Source organism: Lissotriton vulgaris, chromosome 1_1 (assembly GCF_964263255.1).
Source record: "Lissotriton vulgaris chromosome 1_1, aLisVul1.2, whole genome shotgun sequence".
In the NCBI taxonomy this organism is placed as follows: Eukaryota; Metazoa; Chordata; class Amphibia; order Caudata; family Salamandridae; genus Lissotriton; species Lissotriton vulgaris.
Genome location: NC_141685.1, coordinates 941,520,370 through 941,545,331, shown reverse-complemented (window position 1 = coordinate 941,545,331; position 24,962 = coordinate 941,520,370). Strand labels below are relative to the sequence as shown.

At 47.9% G+C, this 24,962-nt stretch overlaps 1 protein-coding gene across 1 annotated transcript in view; it reads right to left on the bottom strand.

Moving 5' to 3' along the window:
- The window catches only part of LOC147748234 (keratin, type II cytoskeletal cochleal-like), a 535,675-nt gene that overhangs the window by 184,484 nt on the left and 326,229 nt on the right, over nucleotides 1–24,962 (bottom strand). Inside the window, exons 5-6 of the mRNA XM_086959157.1 lie at nucleotides 8,190–8,354; nucleotides 7,657–7,782 (exon numbers count right to left, since the gene is read on the bottom strand). Coding sequence (XP_086815283.1) covers nucleotides 7,657–7,782; nucleotides 8,190–8,354 — 291 coding nt within the window. The remainder of the gene's footprint in view (nucleotides 1–7,656; nucleotides 7,783–8,189; nucleotides 8,355–24,962) is intronic.

Below are 24,962 nucleotides of genomic sequence, written 5' to 3'. Positions count from 1 at the left end.
TGTTGTAATGTGTTGCTGTTCTTTCTGGATGGTGTCAATGGTCTGGTTTGTATCAGGTATGAAAGGCGCGTGAATGGCCTGTAAAATGGTTGGTGCCTTGTCGTGGCTTTACAGCTCACGAGTTGCGAGTCACTGGTTCGGTTTTTATGCATTTATTTATTGACAGTGCATTTCATTTTTTGAAATATCTTGTTAATAAAATTTTATGTACTGAACCATCACTCGCCCTCGTGCCAAATCCAACCTGTATGTGTGTGTCTTTGAGGAATAGTTAGCTGTGCCTTGAATGTTTGACTTTTGAGTAACTCTGGGGCACATGCATCAACCTATTTAGGAAGTGCAAACGGTGCGAATCGGTAAATTCGGCCGTTTGCACTTCCTAAATATGTGTTTGGGATGCATCAAGCATTTTTGAGTAATTCGGTATTTTTACCGAATTCCAAAAATGCGATTGCTTTTAAGGAATTGCAAATTTGCGATTCCTTAAAAGCTATGCATCATTTAAAAAAAAATTGAAATTATTCAAATTGGAAGTGCAAATTACCACGAGGTTCAACCTCGTGGTAATTTGCGAAATTGTTTAAAAATGCTTAAAAATGCATTTTTTAAACTGTCTAGTTACAGACACACATGTCCTTAGGACATGTGTGTGTGAAACATGCACTTTCAAATGCATTTCAGGGGTGCAGGGGGGGGTCCTTTGGACCCCCCCCCCTGCACCCATGAAATTTTCTAAGTGCCACTCGCAATTTGCTACTGCCTTCCAATTGACTACATTGATTCCTATGGGCCTCTAGGCCCATAGGAATCAATGTAATGCCATTCCTTAATTGCACTTCGCAATTAAGGAATCGCAATTTCCGAAAATTAAGAAATCCTAAAAACTTTTAGGATTTCTTGATGCATAGCATTTTGCATTTCCTAAATAGCGATTCCTTAATTTTCGCTATTTAAGAAATGCAAAATCCTAGATTGATGCATGTGGGGGTCTGTTACGGTGAACATTATAGCTATAAATAACTTACTAAATTTAGTTATTATTGTTAAACCATGGAAGTATATGGTCATGTCTTTCTGGTGAATTCTATTGTTGATTTTTATCCAGAATCTCCTGCAAACTTGAAATTGTCTGTCACAATTTCCTTGAATCACAAATCTCAAATTGAAAACTTAATTCTCCACTGTGCGATTTGGACCGTTTCCTGTTGCTGCCACTATGCCTACCCACGCAAGTGAGGTACCATTTTTATCGGGAGACCTGGGGGAACGCTGGGTGGGAGGAAATTTGTGTGAGCCCAGTGATGCCACGCTTTCCCATGCAAAAAAGTGTGAAAAAAATGATTTTTTTTTAGCTAAAATTGAGGTTTGCAATGGATTCTGGGTAAAGGAACGTTGGAGGATCCACGCAAGCCATACCTCCTTGGAAGCCCCCAGGTGTCTACTTTTCAGAAATGTATGGGTTTGGTAGGTTTCCCTAGATGGCCGTCTAGCACGGGGCAAAAACCCAGGTAACTCCTCTTGCAAAAGCTGGTTGTATTGAATGTCAATACCGCCAGCTTTTGCAAGAGGGGTTACCTGGGTTTTTGGCCCCGTGCTAGACGGCCATCTAGGGAAACCTACCAAACCCATACATTTCTGAAAAGTAGGCACACGGGGGCTTCCAAGGAGGTATGGCTTGCGTGGATCCTCCAACGTTCCTTTACCCAGAATCCCTTGCAAACCTCAATTTTTGCTGGAAAAATCAGTTTTTTCACACTTTTTATGCGTGGGAAAGCGTGGCGTCACTTGGCTCACACAAATTTCCTCCCACCCAGCGTTCCCCCAGGTCTCCCGATAAAAATGGTACCTCACTTGCGTGGGTAGGCATAGTCGCTGCAACAGGAAACGGTCCAAATCGTACGGTGGAGAAATTACAATAACCAATAGCAACATTACCTTCTTTTTTTGGGGGATAGGATTGAGTTTTTGGACCGCGCTCGGCGGGCATCTTTGGAAACTACCAAACCCAAACAGTTCTGAAAACTAGGCACCCGGGGGAGTCCAGGGAGGTATGGCATGCGTGAGTCCCCCAATGTTTTCCTACCCAGAAATCCCTGCAAACCATGAATTTAGGTTAAAAAAACAGTTATCCATACTTTTTGACGTGGGATCTCCGTGTCGGCACAAATGTCTTACCACCCAGCGTTCCCCTTGTTCTCCCGAGTAAAATGATACCTCACTTGTGTGGGTGGGCCAAAGGCCTGTGTCTAAGGCAGGGGGGCTTAATTTGTAAAACTCAAATACTACTTTTTCAAAATTCATTTTCGGACTATTCTGCTTTGGGGCACCCACACAAGTGAGGTATCCTTTTACTCGGGAGAACAAGGGGAACGCTGGGTGGTGGGACATTTTTGCCGGCACGGAGATCCCACGCAAACAAGTTTGGAAAAGTTATATTTTTACCTAATTTTAAGGTTTGCAAGGAGTTCTGGGTAGGAAAACATTGGGGGACCTACGCATGCCATACCTCCCTGGACTCCCCCGGGTGTCTACTTTTCAGAACTGTTTGGGTTTGGTAGTTTCCAGAGAATACCACGAGCCCCGGGCCAAAGACTCAGGTGCCCCCCCCCAAAAATCAAGGTTGTTTTGCATTTGGGTATTGTAAATTCACCACCGTACAATTTGAACCATTTCCTGTTGCAGCCACTATGCCTACCCACGCAAGTGAGGTACCATTTTTTTGGGGAGGCCTGGGGGAACGCTGGGTGGGTGGAAATTTGTTGATCCACGCAGATTCCAGAACTTTCCACCACAGAAATGTTAGGAAAATGTGTTTTTTTTGTCAAAATCTTAGCTTTGCAAGGGATTCTGGGTAACAAAACCTGAGGGTAGGCAGAGGAGTCACCCCATCCTGAATTCCCCTGGGTGTCTAGTTTTCAAAAATGTATAGGTTTGCTAGGTTTCCTTAGGTGCTGGCAGAGCTAGGGCGCAAAAACAAAAGGTAGTCTTTTTGTCCAAAAAGTGCAAAATTTTACTGGGAAATGGAGGTGCAACCATGTTGCGTTTTGCGCTGTTTTATGTCGCAGCCACTATGCCTACCCACGCAAGTGAGGTACCATTTTTTTTGGGAGACCTGGGGGAACGGTGGGTGGGTGGAAATTTGTTGATCCACGCAGATTCCAGAACTTTCCACCACAGAAATGTTAGGGAAATGTGTTTTTTTTGTCAAAATCTTAGCTTTGCAAGGGATTCTGGGTAACAAAACCTGGGGGCAGGCAGACGAGTCACCCCATCCTGAATTCCCCTGTGTGTCTAGTTTTCAAAAATGTATAGGTTTGCTAGGTTTACTTAGGTGCTGGCAGAGCTAGGGCGCAAAAACAAAAGGTAGTCTTTTTGTCCAAAAAGTGCAAAATTTTACTGGGAAATTGAGGTGCGACCATGTTGCGTTTTGGGCTGTTTCATGTCGCAGCCACTATGCCTACGCACGCAAGTGAGGTACCATTTTTTTCGGGAGACTTGGGGAAACGCTGGGTGGGTGGAAATGTGTTGATCCACGCAGATTCCAGAACTTTCCACCACAGAAATGTTAGGAAAATGTGTTTTTTTTTGTCAAAATCTTAGCTTTGCAAGGGATTCTGGGTAACAAAACCTGGGGGTAGGCAGACGAGTCACCCCATCCTGAATTCCCCTGGGTGTCTAGTTTTCAAAAATGCATAGGTTTGCTAGGTTTCCTTAGGTTCTGGCAGAGCTAGGGCGCAAAAACAAAAGGTAGTCTTTTTGTCCAAAAAGTGCAAAATTTTACTGGGAAATTGAGGTGCGACCATGTTGTGTTTTGCGCTGTTTCATGTCGCAGCCACTATGCCTACCCACGCAAGTGAGGTACCATTTTTTTCGGGAGACCTGGGGGAATGCTAGGTGGGTGGAAATTTGTTGATCCACGCAGATTCCAGAACTTTCCACCACAGAAATGTTAGGGAAATGTGTTTTCTTTTGTCAAAATCTTAGCTTTGCAAGGGATTCTGGGTAACAACACCCGAGGGTAGGCAGAGGAGTCACCCCATCCTGAATTCCCCTGGGTGTCTACTTTTCAAAAATGTATAGGTTTGCTAGGTTTCCTTAGGTGCTGGCAGAGCTAGGGCGCAAAAACAAAAGGTAGTCTTTTTGTCCAAAAAGTGCAAACTTTTACTGGGAAATTGAGGTGCGACCATGTTGTGTTTTGCGCTGTTTCATGTCGCAGCCACTATGCCTACCCACGCAAGTGAGGTACCATTTTTTCCGGGAGACCTGGGGGAACGCTGGGTGGGTGGAAATTTGTTGATCCACGCAGATTCCAGAACTTTCCCTACAGAAATGTTAGGAAAATGTGTTTTTTTTGTCAAAATCTTAGCTTTGCAAGGGATTCTAGGTAACAGAACCTGAGGGCAGGCAGAGGAGTCACCCCATCCTGAATTCCCCTGGGTGTCTACTTTTCAAAAATGTATAGGTTTGCTAGGTTTCCTTAGGTGCTGGTAGAGCTAGGGCGCAAAAACAAAAGGTAGTCTTTTTGTCCAAAAAGTGCAAAATTTTACTGAGAAATTGAGGTGCGACCATGTTGCGTTTTGCGCTGTTTCCTGTCGCAGCCACTATGCCTACCCATGCAAGTGAGGTACCATGTTTTCCGGGAGACCTGGGGGAACGCTGGGTGGGTGGAAATTTGTTGATCCACGCAGATTCCAGAACTTTCCACCACAGAAATGTTAGGAAAATGTGTTTTTTTTGTCAAAATCTTAGCTTTGCAAGGGATTCTGGGTAACAAAACCTGGGGGTAGGCAGACGAGTCACCCCATCCTGAATTCCCCTGTGTGTCTAGTTTTCAAAAATGTATAGGTTTGCTAGGTTTCCCTAGGTGCTGGCAGAGCTAGGGCGCAAAAACAAAAGGTAGTCTCTTTGTCCAAAGAGCGCAAGATTTCACTGGGAAATTGAGGTGCAACCACGTTGCGTTTTGCGCTGTTTCGTGTCGCAGCCACTATGCCTACCCAGGCAAGTGAGGTACCATTTTTTTCGGGAGACCTGGGGAAACACCGGGTGGGTGGAAATTTGTTGATGCACGCAGATTCCAGAACTTTCCTCCACAGAAATGTGAGGAAAATGTGTTTGTTTGTCAAATTCTTAGCTTTGCAAGGGATTCTGGGTAACAAGACCTGGTGGTAGGCAGTCGAGTCACCCCATACTGAATTCCTCTGGGTGTCTACTTTTCAAAAATGTATAGGTTTGCTAGGTTTCCCTAGGTGCCGACAGAGCTAGGGTGAATAAACTACAGGTAGGCACTTTGCTAAAAAAGGGTCAATTTGTAACTACAAAATTTAGGTGTCACCACGTTGCATTTTGCGCCGTTTCCTGTCGCAGGCACAAGGCCGACCCACACAAGTGAGGTACCGTTTTTATCGGGAGACTTGGGGTAATTCAGATTTGTAAATCAACTGTTATTACCAATTGAGCTTTCGCGCATTTCTCCCTTTCAATGAAAGACATTGTGTAAAAAAAAAAAAATTTGAAAAATGACCAATAATTCTCATGCTAGTATGAGTATTCCCAATTTTGAAAATTAGCAATTATATACTGTTTCTGAACTCTATAATTGGTACCCAATTCAGAAATACATAGGTGTCTTTCATACAGATTTTTCCATGTATACATTTTCCAAGACAAAGTGCTCTATACCCAGTAAATGAAAAAATACCATTGCAAGTTGCTGCTCAGTTTTTGGATCTGGGTTCGTCGGGTTCTTGGTAAAACTACAAGTCCTATATATCCCCACAACCAGGAAGGTCTAACGGATGTAACTGTATATTGCTTTCCAAGAGCTGTCAAAATTAGAAAAAGTTATAGGTGAAAACGTTGAGACAAAAGGCTGTTTTTTTCAACAAATTTTCAATTATTCCAATATTTAACTGTTAGTTTCTATAAAGAAACCTTCATGGATTTAGACAAATGGCCCCTTTCTGAATTCAGGATTTTGTCTACTTTTCGAACATGTACAGCTTTTTAGGATCCATTATTGCTTTCAAACTCATTTCTACCAATAACTGGAAGGAGGTGGAAAGCTCTAAAAATAGCAAAAATAGGCTATGTCCCAGAAAAATGCCAAAACTGTGTGAAAAATATCGGTTCTCTGACAAAAGACTGTCATTTCCTAAAAGCTGAGAAAATGGAGATTTCAGCCCCACAAACCCTTTTTTGATAACATTTTCAGGGAAAAACCCAGAGTCTTTCATTTGCAGCCCGTTTTTCCCATTTTTCTGAAAAAAACAAAAAAACACTATATTTTTGTTAATTTCTGGGACCCCTCCAAGGGAATCCACAAACCCTGGGGCCTTTAGAATCCACATGATGTTGGAAGAAAAGGACGCAAATTTGGCGTGGATACCTTATGTGGTCAAAAAGGTACAAGGGCCTAAGCGCGCACTACCCCAAATCGCCAAAAAAGGTCTTAGCACAGGAGGGGAAAAGGCCTAGCAGCGAAGGGGTTAAGAGCAGTCTGCCTTGCTTGTCAATTAATAAGGGAGTTGTATGTTACACAAGATTTTCCAAAGACTATCCTTGTTATCTTGAAGACCTCCCTCCTCTTCCTTTTTCCTGTACTTACTGCCTCATCTTCTTGGACAGCAAGCTTGTCCATATATGTCCGCTTGTCTACTCTTGTCAGTCTTTTGACTGCTCTGTTTGCCTCTATGTAATGTTGCTTGTACTTCTCCTGCAGTCTCTCAGATTTTGCCTCCAAGAATTTATTTTTGCTGTCCTCCTGTCTTCAATAACGTTCCATGTGTTTTCTCTTAAACATTCTTTTCTCTTTTTTGGCCTTCGTTTGGTCACTAGGCATGTTTTGCTGCTCCTCACATATACTGAAGACACTTGTCCCTATTTCTGGTTTACTGCTTCTGTAGCTGGCTCAGACTGATCTTTCGTATCTGCCAGAAGTAGGAACCTTGCACTTGGCACTTAGAATTACGGTAATTCTGTCAGTAGTTTCCTTGCGACTTTGACTACTGTTAATCATTCATGTATCATGCAGTGGCTCTGGAATTCCTCGTGCCCAGAAGATTCAGTGGTTCTTGCTACCATTTCCGTAACAAATGCTTTTTATCAGACAAAGTTGTTAGCCTGGTACCCAACCCTCAACCCGGAGGACTAGTGAATTGCGCTTTGTCTGGTCTCTACCCTTTGACCTGTCTGGTTTGAGAGATCATGCCAGGAGGCTAAGCTCCCGCTTGCATAGCTCTCCAGGTCACAGAGACACGCAATCCCTTTGACCACTACAAGGTGGCGATCCTCCAATTTTTGTATGCATAATAAAATACAGAGCCTTTGGTGGCATTGTGCTATATTGTATAACCTCCCATGGAGTAGGGCTTGACTCTTTGACCACAGCTATCACCAGAGAAACAAACTATAGAAGTCTGTCATGCTAATCCAGCTTTGTATCTATTGGTGTGGGCCAGAAGTACTTGCTGTACCGAAGATAATCGGCATGTAGTCATGTAATCAAAGCAGTTTCTCTTTTCAAAACATCTTCACATCTTCTGCTGTAGAAAGTTCTAATGAATAATTCCAGCAAGCATTTAAAAAAAAATTCTTGTATCATGACATTTTCTGTTTTAGCAACAAGCTGGAACGTGAAAAGCACAAAAACATTTTTACCTGTTTTTTCACATTCTCAATCTCAGAACGCAGTCTCAGAATGACACGGTTCAGCTCAGAGATCTCTGTCTTGGTGTTGCGTAGGTCATCACCATGTCTTCCAGCGGAGACTTGCAACTCTTCATACTGTACAAAAGTAATACAGGTACGCCTGTCATTTTTACAAAAGATGAACAAAGAAAAGATATTCCCTTTACCTTCAAATTGTGGTTCTATGGTATGTGTAATTTTTAATAAATGAATGTGTCAAACATATTGCAATACAGCAGGAATGATCGCTATACCTTGCAGAGTGATTGTGAAAGACAGAGACATAAACATCTCATTCAGACTATAATTGCTCTAAGCATATGTTTCCATATGTAAATCACTTCAAAGCAGTAAACCACAAACTGCTCAGTTCAACACTCACAACTAGTTTCCTACTTTTAATCCACCAACGTTACTGTTCTGTGCCGCTAAGGATTCTATAATAAATCTGCTGGTAATATCGGTGTCAACAATTCTTAAACAATAGCTCTTTCATTACTTACCTTATTGTGGTACCATGACTCAGCTTCAATTCGACTTCTATTTGCAATGTCCTCATATTGAACCTTGACTTCGGCGATGATGCTGTCAATGTCCAAAGATCGGTTGTTGTCCATAGAAAGAACGACAGAGGTGTCCGACATCTGGGAATGTATCTGGGCTAATTCCTATATGATTTAAAATGACAGTCATAGTACATTTCAGACATTGTGTTTTAAACTATATGATAAAGCTATATTGCAGTTAATTTTTTATTTTAAAGAGACACGTGGCTAAAGCACTTTGATATAGCATCATTCTCTCGTACTCACTCATTTTGTTTATTCAGTTGCTTTTGAATGACCGCGGAACCCTAACGGTGTTGAGGGAATTGAAAATTGTTTTTATATGATGTAATTTTATAAATTATAAAATATCGTATTGTCCATGGGACGGGATGTTTTATAAAAACTACTTGTCCTGTAAAAAAAAATCACTTGTCGCTTTGGTGCCTTGCAGATGATTTTGGCAGTGTTCTCATTATGTCAGAAATCGGAAATAGCCTGTCTCAATATATTATAGCTGGGTTTGAATTCTAGCTATGCCCTCATTTTTACACCTTTCTGCGATCCCCACACTGGAGCTAGAAATGGTGGTAAGCAGTATATTCATGGTTGGAATGCCCTTTTGAGTCTGTGCACAGCTACAAACTTACATGTACCAGGGTTTTCACCCGCTCTGGCTCTGCGGATGAGCGGGCAGAGTTTCTGCTAGGGGGAGGTCAGTGGAGCGGAGGTTCGTTTTGGGTACGTGGAAGGAGACTCTTTCGTTAAGGTGTTTGGGTCCGGTGTTGTGGAGGGATTTGTAGGCATGGGTGAGTAGCTTGAAGGTTGCTCTCTTCTCGATTGGGAGCCAGTCGAGGTCTCGTGGGTGTTGGGTAATGTGCTCATGTCGTGGGATGCAGAGGACGAGTCTGGCCGCAGTGTTCTAAATATTCTGGCGTTTGTGTAGCAGGGATTTGTTGATTGCAGCATAGAGGGTATATCTGTAGTCCAGTTTGCTTGTTATGAGTGTGTGGGTGATGGTCCTTCTGACTTCCGGGGGATCCACTTGAAGGTCTTGCAGAGGATGCAGAGGGTGTTGAAGCAGGTGGAGGCGACATTGTTGATCTGTCAAGTCATGGTGAGGGTGTAGTCGAGTATGATGCTGAGGTTCCGGGTGTGGTCCGTGGGGGTTGCCGAGTGCGGTGGTCTACCATTATATTTTCCCGATTTGAGGGGGTGCGTCCAAGGACGAGGACTTCAGGCTTCTCCAAGTTGAGTTTCAGACAGCTGCTGTTCATCCAAACTGCAATGTCTTTCATTCCTTCTTGGAAGCTGAGTCTGGTGGTTTTGGGGTCCTTTGTGAGGAAGAGGATGAGCTGGGTGTTGTCGGTGTAGGATACTATGCTGAGTCCATGCTGTGTGACAATGGCGGCGAGGGGGGCCATGTAGATGTTGAAGAGAGTGGGACTGACCGATGATTCTTGGGGTACTCCGCAGTTGATCTCTGGGTTCAGAGAGGAAAGGTGGGAGTCTGATCCTTTGGGTTCTGCTGGCGAGAAAGGAGTGGAGCCAGCTGAGGGCAGTTCCCTATATGCCAGCGTCGTGGAGTCTGGCTGCGAGAGTGCGGTGGGAGACAGTGTTGAAGGCTGCAGAGAGGTCATGTAGGATGAGGTCCACGGTGTGGCCTTGGTAGAGGAGCGTGCAGATGTCGTCTGTGGTGGCACGTAGGGGGATCTTGGTGCTGTTGTTACTGTGGAATTCAGATTAGGAGGAGAAAGAGAACAGGAGGATGGTGTTCTCTTTGATGACGTTTGTCAGCTGGGTGTTGACGATCTTTTCGGGGACTTTGGCTGTGAATGAAAGGAGAGAGATAGGTCGGTAGCTCTTCAGGTCTGTCGGGTCTGCAGAGGGTTTCTTGAGGAGGGGCTTAACTTCTGTGTGTTTCCAGTCATCGGGGAAAGTGCAGATTCGAAGGAGGCATTGATGGTGCGTCGAAGCTCGGTGCTATGGAGGCTCTGTGGAAGATGTGCAGCGGGCAGGGGTCAATGGGGGGCTCCTGAGTGAGCGCTCTTCATGATCGTAGTGGTGTCTTCAGTTGTGACCAGGGTCCAGACGGGGATGGTGGGCTGGCTGCCATCTCTGGAGGGAGGGGTGGTTTCTAGAGTCGGTTCACTGAAGTTGTCGTAGAGGTCTTGATTTTCAGGTGGAAGTAGGAGCTGAGCTTGTTGCAGAGGTCCTGGGAGGGAGTGACGTCCGTGGCTTTGCTGGGGGTTTAGTGAATTGCTGGATGATGTTGAAGAGTTCCTTTGAGTTTCTTGAGTTGGTGAGGATTTTGTTCCGGATGAAGGTTTTCTTGGTGGATCTTATGAGTTGGTGGTATTTTGTCATGGCTTTCCTGTAGGTGGTCAGATCTTCCTGTGGGTTTGCTCTTTTTACAGACGTTTGCAGGAGCGTCTGGCTTCTTGAAGGTCGGTGGTGAGCCAGGTGGACTTGTCTGTTGGTGGTGCGGAGGAGTACAAGCTTGTCTGCACAGCTGGTGATCCAGTGGTGTAGTTCCTTGGTTGCAGAGTTGGCATTGGTCGAGGCGGGGAGGGGTCGTGGATGAGGGTAGAGTTGAGGTGCTCACTGTGATCTTGCTCCAGTTCCTTCACAGATGTTGTGGTGTGGGTTTGTGGGCGGTGGCAGTGTTGAAAGAGAAATGTATGCAGGGGTAGTCCGTTCAGAGGGGCTGCATGGTGTGGCTGAAGCAGATGTTGTTTCCACCTGCAAGTTTGGGTCAAGTGTGTATCCTGCCTTGTAGGTAGGGGTGGCGACGAGCTGTTTCAGTCCGATGAGGTTATCCAGAAGGGCTGTGAAGTTGGGGTCGCTGAGGTTGTCGAGGTAGAAGTTCAGGTCCTCAATGTGTATGTAGTCCATGGAGGCAATGGCGTGGGGTGCAATGAGGTCAGCGATGGTAGTGGCGAATGAAGCTCGGGATCCAGGGGTGTCTGTAGGTGAGGGTGCCACAAAGTGGGGTTCTAGGGTCCGGATCTGGAAGTGGAGGTGTTCGGTGGTGGAGAAGGGTCACTCGTGGTGGAGGTGGAGAGTCAGAGGGAGCTTTTGTGTGCAATGGTGAGTCCTCCTCCTGGGTGGTTGGGGCAGTCCTTCCTCTGGATCTTGTAAAAGTCAGGAATGGCAGTGGCTATTTCGGGGGCGGAGGAGGCGTTGGACTAGGTTTCCGTGAAGAAGGCGATGTCTGACGAGAGGGTGTCAAGGAGGTCCCAGATCTCTACTGCATGTCTGTGCAGTGAGCACACGTTGAGGAGGATGCAGTTCAGGGCTTTGGTGGTGGTGGCATCGGGTGTGGGTGAGGCGGTCTTGGGGGAGCAGAGGATTGTAAATCCCCAAGTCTGGAGTGGGCTAAGATGAAGTTATTGCAGCTGGTGATTTATTTTCTCTGATTATTGGCATTGTGTTGTGTGAGTGTGTCTATGTGCACATTCAAGTCTAAAGTAGTTATAATCATATGATATATTCTGTGTATATATCTTTCATTCTTTCCTTTGACAGGGATTATTTCTTGTGTCTGATTATGTGCATTTTACAGTGTTTATTTCTTGCAGTAGACGTCCGGTACTATCATCTGTTTGTATTTTATTCCATGCATTTAACAGTTGCATTTGCTTACTTAGAAGTGTGTTGTTATTGCTTGCACATATTATAGGAAGCTGGCTCTGTATATACTATACCAAAATGAGGTATACTGTGCACAGATTTAAGTGGAACCCGAAAGGTAGGCAGAGGTAAAAGTAGATAGCACCTTAATCTCTATTTATGGTAGTGTGGGCGAGCAATAAGGCTTTATAAGAGGGTAGTGTTAAGTATTTGTTGCACACACGCAGTCAGCAAATGATGTCACACACTCAAAGACTTAACCCAGACCAATATGATTTATATAAAAATATTATTAAGTTATTTTATTTCTAGAACCAGGTTAAGCCTGGTGCAGTTAAGTGAAATAATACTTTGCAAAAACGTATGCAATGTTTTACAATTGAATGCAGGTTCAAATGCAGTTGATTGAATTACAGATAAGTCAATGTTTTGAAGTTACTGTTCAGTTACTTTTTAGATTACTTTGTACATTACTTTCCAGATGACTTTTTAAGTTACTTTTTCTACTCAGTGTGATATTCCTAGATATCACACTGGCAAATGCAAACACGGGCTGGACTGTTCCAACAAGGAACAGGGTCAAGACGGATTTGCATATGGCTGGGCTCAAACTGGGGTGGTGTGGTGACCAAAAGAGAGATGGATTAAAACCAGATCCTCGTGACTGGGGATGAATGTTTGCATTGTCCAGCATTCTGTTCATCAATTGTTTCTTTTGCATAGCTCACCCTAAGTAGGAAGGGTATGCCCAGACGTGGGTCCCTTGCTCACCACACTACTGGATTCAAGCTAGACTGGCTGATGAAGGGTAATGTTATGTTATGTTAACTGTGCTTGTATAGCAAATGGCTGCCTCAGCAAAGGGATGTCCCGGCGCTTTCATCCACAGAGACCAATGCTGAAAGCCACAGCAAAGGGACTCCAATAAGGAACCAACGGTGGAAGATATTGTGATGGAAAGAAAGAAGTTTTAATAGCTCTCCTGAAGTCTGACAGACCCTCCAGGCCACAAATCTGAAGTGGCAGAAAGTTCCATAGTTTGGCCGCCAGACAACGGAAAGAGCGTCCTCCTGCTCATCAGCGCTTCACACAGGGAACCATGACCAGGTGCTGCCTGAAGGAGCGCAGCGCTCGAGATGGAACATAGGGAGTCAGCAGATTGCAAAGCAGGTTGGGCGACGCAAGTTTCAGTATCTTAAATGAAAGACACAGAGTTTTAAACTTGATACGCTCCGCCATAGGAAGCCAATGGAGTTTCCGAATTGTATCGGAAATGGGACAGAACCGAGGAAGCCCTAACAAGGTTCTAGCCGGCGTGTTTTGAATACGTTGCAATCAAGCAATCTCAGCTTGATTAGCCCCCAAAAGCAGGGAGCTAGCATAGTCCAGTCGAGATAAAATAGTTGACTGGACAATCAGCTGACGCGTTGAGGGTTCAAAAAACTTTAGAAGAGGTTTAAGACCTCGTAATAAACCAAAACATGTACTGGCAACTTTTTTATTAATGATCCGAAAACGGAGGGAGGAGTCCATCCACACCCCACCGGGATCTTAACTTCTTCCTTAGGTTCGGGAGTCTAGCGTAACGCGGTCGGCCACCAATGTTCATCCCACAGGCTAGAATTCTTACCAACTAACAAAACCTAATTTTTGCTTGCATTTAACTGTAGGTCGTTGGAAGTCATCGATTCCGCCACGGTCGTCAGGCCGTCTCTAAACCTAGAGGCGTTCAGGGTGGAACCTTCAGTCAATGCCACCACCAGCTGCGCGCCGTCCGCATATGAGACGATGGAAAGATCCCACTGCCTGGTGACCGCAGCTAATGGCTGGACATACAGGTTGAATAAAGTGGGACTCAGGGCAGAGCCCTGAGGCACTCCTTATTCGATGGAGTGCGCCTGAGATACCGGTCCTAGGATGCTTGTTTCCGGTCCAGGGAGGACCAGGCTTGGCAATTCAGGCTGGTTAGAAAAAGAAAGATGGATTAAACCCAGATCCTTGTGACTGGGGGTGAATGTTTGCATTGTCCAGCATTCGGTCCATCAATTGTTTCTTTTGTAGATAGCACACTGGGACATTTCCTAGAGAAAAAGGTAAGTAAATCAGTGTTTGTACAGTTGTAGTTTTTCAGGTTTTCATACAAATCAACTCCACACTTTGGACATTTTTCCAGGAAAAATAGTGAATGTATTCCTATAGATAGAAATGAAGTTATTGGTTAACAGCGAAGTACTTTGTTGTGGGAGTTGGTATTCTGGGATTCAAGCCAGGGTTCCCCCAGGGTCAAGGATGCACTCTCAGAACACCCTCAGTGGCACTAGGGCGGCCGGGTGCAGAATGCTGAGGTCCAATGTTATCCAATGGGGGATAGGCTCAATAGAAGGCCACAAGGTTGTTGGAGCAAAGCTCCTGGACATAATCTCAGGGCAAAGGGGGATTCAGTTTAGCACAAAAGGTGCACCCACAGCAGCATATGGGTGGCCAGGTGCAGGGTGCTGATTTCACTTTGGGTGCCCTGTTGTTTTCAATGGGAATTGCCAGTTTCGGATTTTAGCTGCAGGATCGACCCAGAAAGACTTCCGGGAGGAACCAACAGCTGGGTAGGTAAGTTGGAGGGCTCATGGACATAAGTGCACCTCGGGTGCTCTTCTCCAGGGCGAAGGGCGGCAGGATGCAGGAGTGTCTTTTGAGGTCTTTCACCTTACTGGGTGACTCGTGGTTGGAGGGGTCTCCGTGCAGAGGCTGCAGGCGACGTCAGGAGTCCTGGAGGGGTCATCCCATGGTGGACTCGAACTCTGGAGTGCTGGGGGACCTCGCTGGGACCTGTGGGCCACTCGAACTCGGGCTGTAAGCGACGAGGGCAGTGGTGGTTCCAGGAGTTGGGTTTCATTGTCCTCAGCAGGCTCAGAGTCTGTCTTGGGAGTTTTCTTTTGAACAGAGCTGCTGTTTACAGGAGATCAGGTCTTTGTTGAAGGCAGGCAGCCCTCCCAGGGGTCTAGGAGGTCACTGGCTGCAGGACTGGACGACCTATGGCACAGGATTCTCTGGAAACTGCAAACGGGCCGGTAGGGCTGGGGCCAAGTCAGTTCTTCTCTGCAGTCTCCTCTGCTGGGCATCTTCTTTCGTCTTTCTTCTATGGTTGGAGGAATCTGTCTTCTTGGTTCAGGGCTCCTCCTAAATACTGTATTTTGGGGGTGTTTTAGGGGTCTCAAGGTCAATAGCTAATGGGCTACTGACCTTAGGGTGACTACACCCTTGGGGTGCTAACTCCACATGGGCGAGTAGGCGCAATCCCTAATCCTGATTGGGGAGTGCCTGCTATCTGCAAGATGGTGGGCACTGAAGAGTAGGCTTCACCTCACCTTTCCCACCTGAGGGGTGGAGTTTGGCAGAGGTGGGCATGCCTTCTGTGCTCACTGATTTTTCCCACCTGTCTTCCTGCTGAAAAGGAGAGGAGACGGGAAGGGAAAGGCGGCAAGGCCTTTGAAGCTCCTCTGCCACAGATGGCTCTTCCTGGCCGGGGGGAGGTGTCATCACCTCCGCCCAGAAAGGCTTTGTTGTTGTTAATCAGGGAGAAAAGGCTCCCACCCTAGAGGTTCAGAAACATATCTTGTGGTGGCAGGCTGGTGTGTACCAGTCATGGAACCCACCAGAGGCTGGCCGTTTTTCAGAGGGTATCTCTAAGATGCCCTCTGAGTGCATTTTTCAATAAATCTCACACTGGCATCAGTGTGGGTTTAATTTGCTGAAAAGTTTGATACCAAACTTCCCAGTTTTTGGTAACACCATTATGATGCTGTAAATTTGTAATGACAAACTCCCAGCACCATATACTCTGAATGGAATTACTGCACTTACAATAACTAAGAATTGGTCTAGACACTGTAGGGGTACAGGGCTGATGTACCTGTACCCTCACCACTGGTATAGTGCACCCAGGTAGAGGGATGGCTGACCTATACCAAGGCAGTGGGTTGTAGGCATGGCACACATGGATGTGTGCCATGTCGACTCTTCACTTTGTCCTGCATCAAAACACGCAGCCTGCAATGTTAGTGTGTGGGTGAAAGGTACAGGGCCTCTAATGGTGGCACAATAAGTGCTGCAGCCCCTGGAGTCCTTCCCTGGCCACAGTGCCCTTGGCACCCATTGTACCTTTTACAAGGGACTGACATGTGGCCAGAGAGGTGCCAATTGGGGGTACAAGGTACAGTTTTGAGAAAGAACACATGCCCTGGGAACCTGATTGGCAGGGACACAGGGCACATAGTCTCAAAGTGCATCAGTAATCGGGCAAAAAGTGAGGGGGTTACTACATTTATATGTTATTTCAGTTGACATCTGGAAAAGCCTTTCTGGTAGAGAGTGTTGCACAAATAAACCCCATGCTTTATTCTGAAAACTGTCTTTTGATATGCCTCATTTTATGGGATTGAAACCCCTTTCCAGGTGTTTACTTACTTCGCAGTGTGAGTGCCTCCATGAGGTATTTCTATTATTTGGGAGTGTGAATCAATACAAATGGGCACACAGGCCCACACAGACGATCTCTATGAATTCTTTGGATATCCCTCCTTGGATCATCTTCTGAGTCTTCAATCTGTATTGTGTCTTTAATGAGGGTCACTATAAAAGATTTAAGATCCTCACCCTCTTTCCCTTCTGGAATATTTAAAAGCCGCAGATTGTTACGTCTAGAGTTGTTCTCCAGCAGTTCAACTCTATCTCGAAGGGCGGCTTCCTCTTTTTTAAGTGTGGAGATATCCACTTTAACTACTCCCAGGTCATCTTTAAGAACTTCCACAGAATTCTCCAAGGCCACTGTCCTTGAGCTTAAATTATCCCGTTTTTTCTCTAGAGATAAGTCGCATTTCTCCCTGGTTTGATTTTTTATGTCTGAAGCCATTGTAAAAATGAGTGTTTCCAAAGATCCTGAAGTTCCTGAAGTTCCCGGAATACCACTACAGACATCCAGTGTTCTCTCCACCATTGTATCCGGCTCACCACTATCCTTTGCTGGCTCCCCCATAGATGCTGCTTTGAACATGTCGTCCTCTATTATAACCGGGTTTTCAAACTCCTCTAATGGAATCACCCGTTTGGCTTGTAACTCGGTTTGCCACACTGCTGGCTCAGAGAGATTTAAAGAGGAGTTGGAAGAAGGGTCTGAAGAGGAACAAGAGTTGGGCGAGGGATCAGACCCGATTTTTTTTTTCAAAACGTAGTTTATTGATTTTGTACAAACATTCCTGATTCTTCGCACAATAATAGCCATCACATCCGCAAAAGCCTAATAAAGAAAACCCCCCCATTAATGAGTGATTACATGAAACAATAAGCCTCCATAATGGGGCCTCACTGTCAATGCCCCGGAGAAAAGAACCCTACACAACTTGAGTTTATCCCCAAATCATCACAACAAACTAAAGTGTCCCACCCCCGCCCCAACTCCCCATCCACGACGCGGCTCATCAGCTACCTTTCCTACTGACAAACGTTCCTAAGAGATACCATAGGTTGGTCTATGAATTACGCCTGGCATGGTGAGTGGCTCCCCTCCTTCCAGTAGTCTTCCCCTCTCAGTCGACATGTGGTTCGCAATCTTGTAGCGCGTGCACTAATGCTTCCCATGCGGTTGCAGCCTCTAGCACCTTGTCATCATTACGCCTACGCACCATGTGGTATTTCAGCGCGCTGTCAGCAGAAGCCCATTTCAGGAACTCCCCTCTCCATCTATTACTGGTGGGACCCACCGCTGCCTTCCAGTGCCTCGTGATTTCTCTCTTAGCCAATGTAAGACCCATATCAATAAATGTACTCGTAGTTTTATTCTTGGGTGTGTGGGGGAATCAATGTAGCATGCAGATAGCCCTGTCGAATTCTAATCTTCGCTCTGTGATCGCATTCAGTGTATCTCCCACCTCCTTCCAATATAACCCCATCTCCGGGCAGGACCAGAGCATGTGGTCCAATTCAACTCCCGTCCTGGCATGCCGCCTCTTCCACCTTAAAATATTTCCAGATCTTCCCCTGCGTCAGATATGCCCTGTGGAGTATATAGAAGTGCACCAATTGGAACCTGGCGTTCCGCGTGCTCTTCCAGGCTCGTCGCACTATCTGTTTCCAGGTCGTCTCAGGAATATCCTTGCCGAGATCTGTCTCCCACTTCCCTTTCAATGCCTCCAGGGGTTGCAAGCCCTCACCGAGCATTCTAGAATACAAGCACGTGACCGCTTTAAAGGTCCCTGTCGCCATCATAGTGTACTGCCAGGCCCTCGTCGTTTTAGGTTCCGCCAATCCCTCCTTCCAGTGCACCTGCATCGTTCTGGTCACTGCTCTGTGTAATAGGAAATCTCCATTCGGTAGGTCAAACCTCTCCTGGAGAGTCCGATAGGGCAGCATAGCTCCGTCTTCATAGAGGTCCCCCAACATTTGTACCCCAGCTTCCTCCCAGCTCTGCAGTCGCGACCAGTCTCAGTAATGTGGCAGCGCCGTAACCATCCCAAGCGGTATCTTGGGCGCGTAAGGATGCAGCACTCCTGCTCTGCGTTGAGAGCGGTTCCAACAGAGTCTAAATGTTTTCTCCTCTGTGAGTAGATCCCTAAGGTCAAGCCTCTGCTGCAAAGCTATATAGGAAAGAACATGGTGGGGCGTTCCCCTACCCCTCTCATGGTCCGTCCCCCTGAATTCCTGCGCAACCTCCTACAGTAAATACTTGTAGTTGAGCCGCCATGTAGTATAGCTAAAAGTCTGGGACCGCCAGTCCGCCCTCAGCTTTGGGTCGTATGAGCGTCGTCTGTGCAACTCTACGTCTACCCATGCCCCAGAGAAAAGATAGAATTAAGGACTTCAATATTCTGAAAGTGGAACCAGGTTTCCACACCGGTAACGTTCGGAAGTAGGTAGTGCCACCATTTTTTATTTTTTTTAAAACCTTTATTGACATTTAAACCAAACACAAATATGGGCCTACAACCCCGGGGGCCGGCCGCTAAGCAGTTAGATTAACAGAGAACAATTTTAATCACATGCAGCACCTCGGGGAGCAGAATCTCCATGCTAGCGTACTCTTGGCCACTGAACAGCACAATTAGAAAAACAGGATATAAAAGGTTTTCATTTTATAATATAAGATGGGAGGATCAGGTGCCGAACAATTCCCTAGCAGCGAAGATGGCAGGCAGAATAGTAGACGTATCGACAATAAACAGAAAGCTATCAAATCAATGGCGCTGAAACAAGAGGTCAGGATGTGAAGGAATATTACGGTCAATTCGCGCCTGCAGTTACCTGCCCCAAGACCCAAAAAACACCACGAAAATCGAGGCACAGATGAAAAAAGCAGGGATTGATACCAAAGGAAACCCACTGCACTGACCCAGAAAAGAAAAAGACAGAGAAAGATAAGAGAAGAGAAAAAAGGCCATAGAAACAAAAATAAAAACGAAAGATCCCCTCCCCCAACCCCCCATCCTGCACCCCTGCAGATGACTACGGCCCCCCCCCAGCAGTGTGCCTGTCGCCCGAGAACCAAACCCGAAATATAGAAGAAGAAGAGAAAAAAGAGAAAGAAAGGAAACCCCACCTAATGGGGAAGCGGAGGAGGGTGATAGTCTATGCGCTACCGGTCTCTCCCCCCCGCCCTATCAAAGGGGCCCCCCTAAGCCGACACAAGTAAAGTTGTCCACCATACGAAAAACCCCGGGGGGAACCACAAACCCCCCACCCCGGAATCCGTCTGTTGATGAAGCAGTCCCGTTACCAATAGACATGTTTCGGGGCGCCATGCCCCTTCGTCAGGACCGGGGTCAGATCCCCCTGTCACTCACTAATGTTGTTCCACAGTGCGTGTATGTACCATATAATCTAATGTAATTATTTTTATTTTTATCAATGTGTATTGACATATATTTTATATAAATACACTGCCCTTGCTAATGCTAGTATACTTGGTTGTATGCTTAGCAAGGAGGGGTTCAATGGCCCATGAGCCAAAACTGGACAGAAGGGTAATTGAGGGTCCAGTCAACCCCCAGCCTCGTTGTGCTTCCTCCTCTGTCCGTGGCTTCCGTGATTGTCGGAACAACATTAGTGAGTGACAGGGGGATCTGACCCCGGTCCTGACGAAGGGGCATGGTGCCCCGAAACATTTTGACCCGCACAGGAAAGTGAGCCCACTAACTAGCTTAATCTTTCCGACATCACTATTTTTAACAATACCAGCCAGTGCCTATTAAATTTTTTTCTTCCACTAGGCCAGGTATTTTTTAACATCACTAACTCTATCACCCCTGACCCTACTGACAATCACTCCCACTCACTCACATAGCACCCACATTGAAAAGGTGCTCCGGCGTAGTCGCTTGTTGCAGCACTGCCCCGTCCGGCAGCCGAGCGGGAAGACCCCGATGATGAAGCATGACACCAAGGGCCCTTTTGGTGTGTGAGGGGTATTTTAACACATCTGGTGTATTCCAACAACAACAGGATACACACTAACCTTCTCGGAGGTGGACCTTTTTGATTACCAGTACCTTTACAAGAGGAGGACGTGCCCACCCTGGTGCCATCTAGCACCACCTCTTCCTTCCCTCTTTTTGATTTCCTTAAAAAGTCTTTTCAAACTCGCCTGGCAGCGGCGGAGCCTCCTGGACTTCCTCTGTGGAAATTGGTTAGAGGGGGGCCGCACATCATGTTCTGGTCCATCTTTTCCCGCTCTGTACAGTTCGAGCCATGAACATACTTCCTCAGGCGTGTCAAAGAATGTCGTCAAGCCGTCCACTATGACTCGCAGCCTAGCAGGGAACAGCAGCGAATATTGGAGTCCCTCAACCCTTAGTTCCCTTTTCACAGCTAAGAAGGAGGACCGGCGTCGCTGCGTTTCGTAGGTGTAGTCTGGAAAGATGTTCACCTTGCTGTTTCCCACCTGGTATGGACCCTGTGTCCGCGCCTTCTGCAGCAGGAGGTCCCTGTCGCGATAATGGAGTAGTCGTGCCACCACCAGTCGTGGGGGTCGCCCCTGCTGAGGTGGGCTAGCGGGCACCCTGTGAGCTCTCTCCAGTGTGTAGAATGCCGACAGGCCCTCCGGAGCCACCGCCGTCTTGAGCCAATTCTCCAGAAACTCCACCATGTCTTTCCCTTCCGTTTTTTCAGGAAGTCCCACTATTCGAACATTGTTTCGGCGATTACGCCCTTCCGCCTCCTCCGCCCTCTTCTCCAATGCTTCAACTCTCTCCAGCACATCAGCCATAGTCGCCGTGAGGGCAGTCTGCTTCGGGCCCACGGACTGCAGCGTGCCTTCCACTTCCATCACCCTATCCGCAAGCTTGCCATGGTCTGCCCGCAAGAGGCCCAGGCTCGAGGCCACCTGCGCTATGTCCTGCTGCAGTGCCGTCTTGGTGTCCACTATCGCCTCTAGTATTTTGTCCAACTGTGATTGCAGGTGCGGGTAACACGCCTAGTCTGACTCCTCATGCTCACCCTGCCCCGGCAGCTCTGTGTCTGACTGCGGTTGCGCATAAGCATGGGCGAATTTCGCTAATTCGCAATTCACGAATTTGCGGATTTGCGAATTCGCAATCCGCAAAATTCACGAATTCACGTGAATTTGTGGATTTTTTTGTTTTTGCGTGTTTGCGGGTGTTCGCGAGGCGCTTTGCGTGTTCGTGGGTGTTCGCGAGGCGCTTTGCAATTTCGCGAGTTTTTTTTTTTGCCTGCTTAATCACTGCCACCCTCTCGTTTTTTATGCCCATCTGCCCTCTGTACCACTCGTTTCTGTGCCCTTCTGCCCTCTGCCCCACTAATTTTTTGTCCCCTTCTGCCCTCTGTCCCACTTTTGTGCCCTTCTGCCCTCAGCCCCACTTAGAATGGCGCCGGCAAGCTGCCAGCGCCATTCTAAAATAGCTAGAAATAGCTTCAACAGGAAGCACTAATAGATAAAGTAAAGCAGGTGCTCCAGTTGAAGGTCAAATTAAGTTACACAATCATTAATCACCCCAAGTTTGGGGTGATTAATGATTGTGTAATTGAATTTGAGCAGCACCTGCTTTACTTTATCTATTAGAGCTTCCTGTTGAAGCTGACTTTTGTAACTATTTTAGAATGGCTCTGGCAGCTTGCCGGCGCCATTCTAAAAGAGTTACAAAAGTCAGCTTGAACTTTTGACCCAATCCGTTCCGTTCGCGGATTTTGCCGGAAATTCGCGAATCTCGCGGATTGCGAATTTCCCGAAAATCCGCAAAATCCGCGAGCGGAACAGATTTTCCGCCCATGCTTAGTTGCGCACCTTCCTTCTTGCCCTTAGGTTTCCCCATGGTGGAGCGCCGCGGAAGCAGGAGCCCCGTCCGATCCCCAGGGCTCCCAGGGTTTCACAATGCAGGTGGGCGCACGGTCCTCTCCCATCAGCCGGGACAGTCCCTATGAGGCCCCGATCATGCGTCAAGCCAGCGCGGGTTTCTCAGCATTCCAATCACTGCCATTGTCGCCGAGCGAGGGCCGGCGGCTCATGTCCCTTCTGCGCAGCCCCTGCTCGGTCCCATATCCCGCTCCTTGGCTGTTCTCTCCTCACCCTCACCTCCAAACGTCCGATCGGCAGGGAGGCACACCAGAGGGCCCAGATCGGTAACCCACCTCCGCAGGCCAGCTCTCACCGATAAACTGCATGTTCCCGCCGATCTACCCCACCACCAAGGCGGAGAGCCCTTCAGACCAGAAGTCCTGTGCAGCTGGACTAGTGCACAACAGTAGTTTCTACCTCTGGGCGCCATTGGAGACTCACCGCCACCCGGTCCCAGCCGCCCGTTCCCCACAGGACCGGCACCTCCAAGGGGAACTATGCACCAGCGGTGGCCTCCAAACAGTCTATGACCGCTGTATGGTCAGGTGCTCCCTCCAAGTGTACTCCGTATTCTTCAATGCCCAGGTGGGTCTGTAAGTTATCTGGTTGGGCCTTCTCCACCATCCGCCTCTGCACTGGGCCCCAACACACCGCCGAACACCACCATAACAGTCGCTCCTCAGTGCCTCCTCCCTCTCACCTCTCCACTGGCTGCTGTTCCAATGTCTGGGGGTACATGCAGTCGATCGTGGCTGCCAAACAGGATTCCCCTATAGGCGTCCGACCCCACAGGGGATCGCACCGGTGGCCGCAGGGGCCAGGTTCCGATCACGGCAGGCACCCGATCAGGCCCTCGGCATATTGTTTAAGCTCCGCCTCCACCGCTTCGCGAGCAGGGCTGCCCGACTGTCCGATTCTCCGCCGGGATAATACGGGCGGCCACAGTGCACTCAGCCACTCCGCGCCCTACCCCCGTTTCACCGCAGCATCGTGTCTCAGGCCTCTGCCCCACTGTGTTGCACGACAGTGCTAATGCCGAGTCAGACGGCCGGGTCTTGGCAGCCACCGGCCAGCATCTGTCTCATCGTCGCAGTCCAGCGGATGCGCTGCTTCGGGTCTCCCTGCTCCGCAATCACCACCGCATGCGTGTGGGCCAGCACTTATGTGTCCCGAGGCCCAGTTCGTTTTGCAATCCCCGTTGGCGGCTCCCGCACGGGTTCTCCTCCTCCGTTGCCGCACTCTCGGAGTGTCGCCGGGAAGTCGGGAGAAAACTCACGCCGTCCTCTTCTCACCCCGGCAGCAAACGCTCCACCGCTTGACTCCTCCGGCACCATCTCCTGCCTTCCACCGAGCGCCGTTAGGCAAGTGCTCTCAGCCATCACAGACTGCCCTCTCCTTCGTCAGGTCGCCATTTTGGAGTGCAGCAGGAAGATTTTCAAGTCCCGCTTTCTGGGTCACCAGGCGAAGTTTCCCCTCAAGGAGATCCTCGGGTGGTCCCGGCTCCCCCACACACCCTCCGGTCGGGGAAAGGGGGTCCGAGGGCCATAGAAGCAGGATAATTACGGGCTCAAAGACGGAACTCGCTTTCTAAGCGGCCGACATCCGCAGCTCCAAGCCACGCCCCCTCCGAGGGATCAGACCCGATGTCCAGCTTTGGAAGAGAGGACTGGGGCAAAGAAAGGCCTGAGACTATACCAGAAGGAGAAGGCATTTTTACTAACCCAGCCGGCTTTTGGGACCCCCCTGAGTGCCTCTCCCTGTTTTATTACGTCTAACACTTGGGGAAGGACTCTAAAATAAGATCTCAATGAAGGGGTATTCTGATTTTAGAATCTGCTGGTGTGCCCTTCTTCTAGGGTTTTTGGCGCCCTTTTCTTGGTATTCCCGGTAAGGCGGGGAGTTTTTGCCACTGCCTCCCTCTAAATGTAAATGTAAATGTAAATGTGTTTCGATTTATATAGCGCAACACGTTAACCCAGGGGTCTCAAGGCGCTTGCTTAGGGAACCCGTCCTGGTATTCCCCTGTGAGATACCCCGGCCGGGTATCCACAAGGTGAAAGCCAGGCATCCCACCGTGAGGGGCCGTAGTGGAGATTAAGCAAGCTATTGCCCAGAGTCGCAGAGTGTGACCCCGTGAGTCGAGTAGGCACCGGAGCGAGAATTGTCGACTCCGTGGAATTTTGAGCCCGAGACCCGCCGATGCGGGGAATCGAACCCTGGTCCACGGCCGATCTCAGCTTCCGGGTCTGCCGCCTCTAACCACTGAGCCACGCTTCTCATTTAGCTGAGATGTCCTTTTTATCCAAAGATACTTGTTTTGTGCCTTTAATCCCCTCAGTAATCTCCTGAGTTATAAGGTCTTGATCCCCGGTATCTCGCAACACCCCACATTTCCTGCCCTTCTTGACCATTTTGTTTTGCATTTTAGGAGTCCTAGTGGTTTTCCCTGCTTCTCTGCCCTTGGACTCCTGTATGTCTCTGCTGGGCAGGGTGGGTAAAGAGGACTGCGTTGGCGGCGCAAGCAGACTGTGCTTGACTGTTCCAGAGTCCCTCTTATGTTTGTGTTCCTTAAGCAATATGGTGGAACGGACTTACCCGGCTTAGGGGCTCCCCGGGGCCCCAATACCTCTGAGGCTTGCTGCTCCTCTTCGGTAACAACCATACGTCGCCCGGTTCCTTCTGCAGCAGCCTGGTTCTCCTACTGCCACAACCTCATCCTCCAGCGTGAGCACAGCGGCAGCTGCCGCGTACCCAGTGCTGAC